Source organism: Bubalus kerabau, chromosome 6 (assembly GCF_029407905.1).
Source record: "Bubalus kerabau isolate K-KA32 ecotype Philippines breed swamp buffalo chromosome 6, PCC_UOA_SB_1v2, whole genome shotgun sequence".
Classification (NCBI taxonomy): Eukaryota; Metazoa; Chordata; class Mammalia; order Artiodactyla; family Bovidae; genus Bubalus; species Bubalus kerabau.
The window spans coordinates 111,115,561-111,121,560 of NC_073629.1; the positions used below are offsets into that span (position 1 = coordinate 111,115,561).

Here is a 6,000-nt window from a genome sequence, read left to right on the forward strand (position 1 = left end):
TATGTAAGGAGAGAAAGATCAGTTTGTGTTTACAAAAATGGAAGTATAATACTTATATACATATGCTTTCTCTTTCTTTTAAACATATGCCAAACATATATCTCAAATATACAGAAAAGTTTAAATATGAAAATGGATACAATCTACTAAACCAGATAATACACACATTTACAAAAGTTATTATAATTTTGTATGTAACCTTTGAAAAGATAAAGGAATTTCACAAAAAAATATGGTCACCAGATTTAGTCAGAGCTCATGCTTCATAAGAGTTTATTATAATAACCATGCATAAAATAATCCCACTACTTATAAGCCTACCTTATGAATTTTAAAGCTTAGTTCAGAAAATAAAAATTTTATAATCTTAAACAAACTCATAAATAATGTCTGAAAAATATCCTGACTTTAAAGAGTATGTGAGTGTTTGTGTGGCCTTCATATGAACTTGGTTCTTTGTACAGCAGAGATGATAGATGGATGTGGTACTCACCCACCCACATATTCAGCTTCTCCATGTTTACAAATTGAGAGACTGGCATTCAGATATAGTCTGAATACAATTAAATCAGTCTTACCTTAGGTATTACTATTGTCCTAAGTGCCCATAAACATAAAAATAAGACATCAGACCAGACCTACAAAGAATTTAAGGTTGTTAAGTCAATGGTTTTAAAACACACTCTCCCATCTAACTGTAATCCAAAACAATCACAAGATCCTTAAATCTAAATTCACAGAGGAGAATTTGGAATATAAAGGGTGATATGAAAGATTAACAGGTCACAAAACTACAAACCAGATACCTTGGTACCCAAGCCATAGAGCCTCTAATACAAGTAAACTACCAAAAGTCAATTTTTGAGTCCCTATCACATGGAGGTCATATGTATTAGAGGTTCAAAAAAGAATATAATGGCCCTATCCTTATGGAGTTCACAATTTAGCAGACAAGTCAGAATATGTAATTCTAAATGATCATACATACCATATACCATAGCACAATGCCTAAAACACAGTTCACCAACAGGCACAGGTACTCAACAATTTTGTGACTTGTGATTATAAAAGTCAAAGGCAGTAAGTATCATAAACACAACACCAAAACAACATCAATGCAATTTCAGATTAAATAAATTTATTATCTAGGCCTATGTAGTTTAAACTACCTCAAGGCAAACAGATTATTTTAAAAGATATCGTACTTTTAAAATTTATTTTTAAGTAAAGGATAATTACTTTACAATATTACATTTGTTTCTACCAAACATCAACAGGAATCAGCCATAGGTTTACCCATGTCCCTTCCCGCTTGAACATTTCTCCCACCACCTTCCCCATTCCACCCCTCTAGGTTGTTATCCAGCCCCAGTTTGAGTTCCCTGAGTCTACAGCAAACTCCCTTTGGTATCTATTTTAAATACGGTAATATATGTTTCCATGTTACTTTGGCCATACCCCCCCACCTCTCCTCCTCCCCTACCCAGTCATGTCCATAAGTCTGTACTCAATGTCTATTGTCTCCACTGCTGCTCTTGCAAACGGGTTCATCAGTACCATCTTTCTAGATTCCATATACATGCATTAGTATACAATAATTGTTTTTCTCTTTCTGACTCACTAGATTCATCCCCTTCATTAGGACTGTTTCAAATGTGTTCCTTTTTATGACTGAGTAATATTCCATTTTATATATGTACCACAGCTTCTTTAAAAAGATACTATACTTTTGTACACACTTCCCACTAACTGCTCAGAATGTACATATGGAACCCATGTAGAGTTTAGTGCAGGGAGACAAAAATATGGAAAAAAAAAAAAAAGCACGTGCATCATGTGCACCATTTAAAACAACTCTACTAAACATTCTAAACAAATATCAAAACCAAAATAGATTATGGAGCCTAAAAGAGACTGGCTGTAACCTTCTTCCACAATGAAACTGGTAAAACAACAGGGAAAACCTGTACACGTGCTCTGTATGTTACATGCTGTTAAAAATAATATTGTTTACACTGATATCAGTGTAGCACCTTTTAAGTGTATTAGAAGAGAAAGTAGTATTTAAAATCTAGTTGAATTTGTTACCAAAGTGCATAGATGTTTTCTAGAACATTCTATCTTCTATGGTGAAAATAACAACAGTATTAGCAGCAACTGGGTTCAGAGATGATCTTGAATTCTCAACTAAGATAATTTATTCTTTATATTTTAACAGGTGGACCACATGCCATATGCCTTCACTCAAGCATAATGAGGATCCAGTTTAAAACTGGCTCAAAGTATGAAGAACAATTTAAAACTTTCAAAATGCATGCATTCCATAACCAATATTAATCCTAAGTGAACTATTTGGGCATACTATCATACAATTTAATTTGTCCTATGAGGAAGATCTAACTATTGCATGCGAGATCTGAAGTTTTCTAAACCTAAGACTATCAACAATAAACTTCGATTGCTCAGTATACTACAGTGAAATGCAAATAAGAACTGATAAAGTGATAGATGTGGATAAATATTTGATAACACAAGTATAGTAAAATGTCAATGACAGAATCTAAAATGTTGGTCATTATGGACACATCCTGCATTTTTTTTTTTTTTCAGTTTTGCTGAGTAGTTGCAAATATTTTCCTAATAAATTGTGGAAAAAACACTACTTGACACTTCTTTGGTTATTTATCATTTAAGCTTTTAAGGAGAGAAACACAGACTTTAAAAACTCCTATGTGGGCACTGTAGTTGGGACAAACATGGATTCAAATCTCAGCTAAATCTCCTAACTAGCTCTCTAATATTAGTTACTTAACCCCTATACGCCTACGTTTCCTCCTGAAAGTCACTCAGTCCTGTCCAACTCTTTGCAACCCCATGGACTATAGCGTCCACAGAGTTCTCCAGGCCAGAATACTGGAGTCGGAAGCCTTTCCCTTCTCCAGGTAATCTTCCCAACTTCCCAACTCAGGGATCTAACCCAGCTCTCCCGCACTGCAGGCAGATTCTTTACCAGCTGAGACACCAGGGAAGCCCATAGTAAATGTTGAGATTTAATTCTTCCTATAAAGCACAGTGCCAGGCACATGGTAAGCACTCGAAATGTTAGCTGTAGTATCACTGAGATTGCTAATTTTATGATAAATCCAAAAATTAGGATTTAAGCAGTAATTTTCTAGGCAGTTGGCTTAACACTGAGTTGATCATTTTGATACCATTTACAAAAAGGAAGATTCCTGGTAGGAAACATACTGCTTAACACGCAGGCTAAGGGAGAAGGGAGGCGAGGGGGAGGGGGGACGGGTGATAAAAGAAAAATCTAAAAAATACTGCTCAATTGACAGTACAGTATTGTTCTCCATCTGAAAAAAAGAAAATCACTCAGAATTAAATAAGAAAAGTTTCAAGACAAACTTTAAAAAGCACTCAGCAACTCCTATGTAGAACTGGCTTCACCTCTGCAGGTTGGTTGGATACATCCTTGTTATGATAAAACTTGTCACACTCTTCCACATTCTTAATTGTTGCTAAAGGGGCTAGACTAGAACATGACATTTATAGTTGCCAACATCTTTCTCCTAAATCAGGACAAGCCAACAAACCCATTTCTTCTTAGGTAAGAGCACCACCTCCACCTTGGTCTTGATAACGGTTATGGGGGGAGGGGAAAGAAGGCAGGAAAATGAATTTGCAATGGTACTCCTGAAACACCCTCTTGGTTATTCCTCAGAAGACCCCTCCACGACTCATTCCCGCCACCACCACCCCCACCTGACCTCTCTCCTGTTAAAACTTCCAGACTCTGGTTCACTAAAGATGCACTTAAGTATCTGACACCTTTCCTCTCCCGGCCCAGATAACCCACCAACAGGGCTGGAAAAATTAAAAACACAAAAACAACAGCCCCTCCCCCTCCCCTCCCAACCAGCAGCAAATCTTTGTCCCACCTGCCGAAGGACCACTCTAAACGCGCTCCAGACTCAAGGTTGCCTCAGTCCTGCCCGGAACCTTTCCCCAACCGGGCCTCGGCGACGCCTCCACGAGCCTACGCTTGGCCCATTCCCCTCCCGGGCCCCGGGACGCGGCCCCCGCCCCGCCCCCCGCCGCCCGACTTCTGCCTCACCTCACCTACCCTCTTTCGGGGGCCGGACTCCACCTCTCTCTCCGCCATGTTGGGCCCCGCTCGGAACCGCTGCGGCTCCCAGCACGGTGGCGGCTGAACCTCTCGGGCCCCCGGCCCCCGCCCACACTGCAGGAATAGCCGCCTCGCGGCAGCGTCCCCAAACCTGGCCGGGCCTGGCGCTTAGAGTGGGGAGGGGGCGGATGCCGCGCGCCGGGTCGGAGATCTTGAGATCCCACGGGTGCGAGCTTAGGCGGTAGGGCCTGCCCGGGAAAGGGGGGGGCCGGGACTCGGGGGGTTAATGGCCTCCAAGGGGCCCCGTGAGTAGGATTATTTTCTCTCAGAGAAATTCCTCCGCCTGCGGTTTCTTAAAGGGATCACCAAACCAGCCCCTTGCGCGCGCCCTTGATGCGCAGGCGCACCCTAAGCCCCTCCTTCCTTTCCCACCAAGCCCCCGGTCCCGAGCGTGCGCGTTGAGTAGCCCAGGGAAGGCCAAATCCTGCAAGTCTCTTTGCTGCCAGCAGCTGGTCCCACTACTCAACTATGGCCGCTTCCTTAAAGGGGCCATGACGCAGTGATGAAGGAGGAATGCAAGAAATTAGTGAAAGGGCTATCTGGAGTACTGGGTGAAATGTCAGTGAGGGGTCCAGATCACCATCTTGGACCTGACTGCAGTAATACCATTGTAAGGGGAAAATGATGGTGAGCTGAAGTTCACAGTGGACCTCTGAATATGAAGAATCCCAAGCAACAAGAGAACAAGCCAGTCATCTCAAGAAGATCCACCTTTCTTGCCTTTAGACAGCCTGATCAGAAGCACAGGGCGTAGACGATTAAGGGCCACCTCTGACAGCCTAACTTCAAAGCCAAAGCCTTTGGTGATTTTGAAGACTGAAGCAACAACTGGAGACAATTTTCTCAAATTTGTCCTTGTCTAAATCGAAAAGTATCTTAGGAACCATCTACTCTTTCCCATTGGTAAAATTGCAGCCGAAACAAGGAAAGTCATTTGCCCCAAAGCATGTAGAGGCTGGTGTGTAATTAGAACAAGACTTGAGTCACAATCCTCCAGGCTTTTCAAAGCACCAGGCTGTTTTCGAAGCAAGAAATAATTCATTCTTATCTAGAAGATTAAAAGTGAAAATTCATGATATTTCAAGAATACTGTAATTATCCTCTGAAGATGTGTGACGGTTTGCAAATACTGTGTGTCTTCATTCACTTCCACTGAAGGAGCTTTGAGAATATGACTTAAAGAATGAGCATCTTTAAGCAGAAAACTGTGAAATAGATTTGGATCTAATTTGCCCTGAAACCAAAGCTGAAGATTGCTGAAGAAAATGAGGACTTGATCCATTCCAGTGTCCCATCCCCAGGTGGGGAGAAATTGCCCTAATGGAGTTGTAGCTAGGGGTAATCATATAAGAAAGAAATACAAAGAATTTGCTTCCCGAAGAGTCTTTCCTCGTGACAAGAGACATTTAGATGCAAATGAGCACCTCCAAAAATTACAGGATAATGGGATGTAATTGTTGTGTGTCACTTTAACTTTTGCATATTGCTTGATAGATGTTTTTAAACTAAGAAGTTTTCTAATCCATCACACTTAACTGAAAAGAATGTGTAAGATTGCTAGGTTTCCATGCTGATCTTTGCTCACTCTTGTTCATCTTTAATTTCACTTGTGGATGAGAAAGAGGAGAAAAAGACAAAAAAAAGTATGTTTCAGCCCGAAAGAAAAAGAGATGTCAGATCCTTTAGTTCCATGTTAAGAACAAGAAGGAATTAAAAAGAGCAGCCAAGAAAAAATTCCAGGGAATATGGGTACATGAAAGGTCTAGTCATTTCTTCTAATAAAATCTGGGGACTTAAGTTTGAAGTTG

At 40.7% G+C, this 6,000-nt stretch overlaps 1 protein-coding gene across 8 annotated transcripts in view; it reads right to left on the reverse strand.

The window, feature by feature from the left end:
• The window catches only part of ZMYM4 (zinc finger MYM-type containing 4), a 160,407-nt gene extending 155,879 nt beyond the window's left edge, over positions 1–4,528 (reverse strand). For 4 of the 8 annotated variants that reach the window (XR_008716090.1, XM_055586439.1, XM_055586436.1 and 1 more), the window contains exon 1: positions 4,130–4,528. Coding sequence is in view for 4 of the 8 variants with exons in the window: in XM_055586436.1 (XP_055442411.1) it covers positions 4,130–4,168 (39 nt within the window). In the remaining 4 variants the exon portion in view is untranslated. Of the gene's footprint in view, positions 1–3,944; positions 4,039–4,129 lie in introns of those variants that run through there. The other 4 variants (XM_055586431.1, XM_055586433.1, XM_055586434.1 and 1 more) reach the window with 3 other exon arrangements.
• Between the last annotated feature and the right edge of the window lie 1,472 nt (positions 4,529–6,000).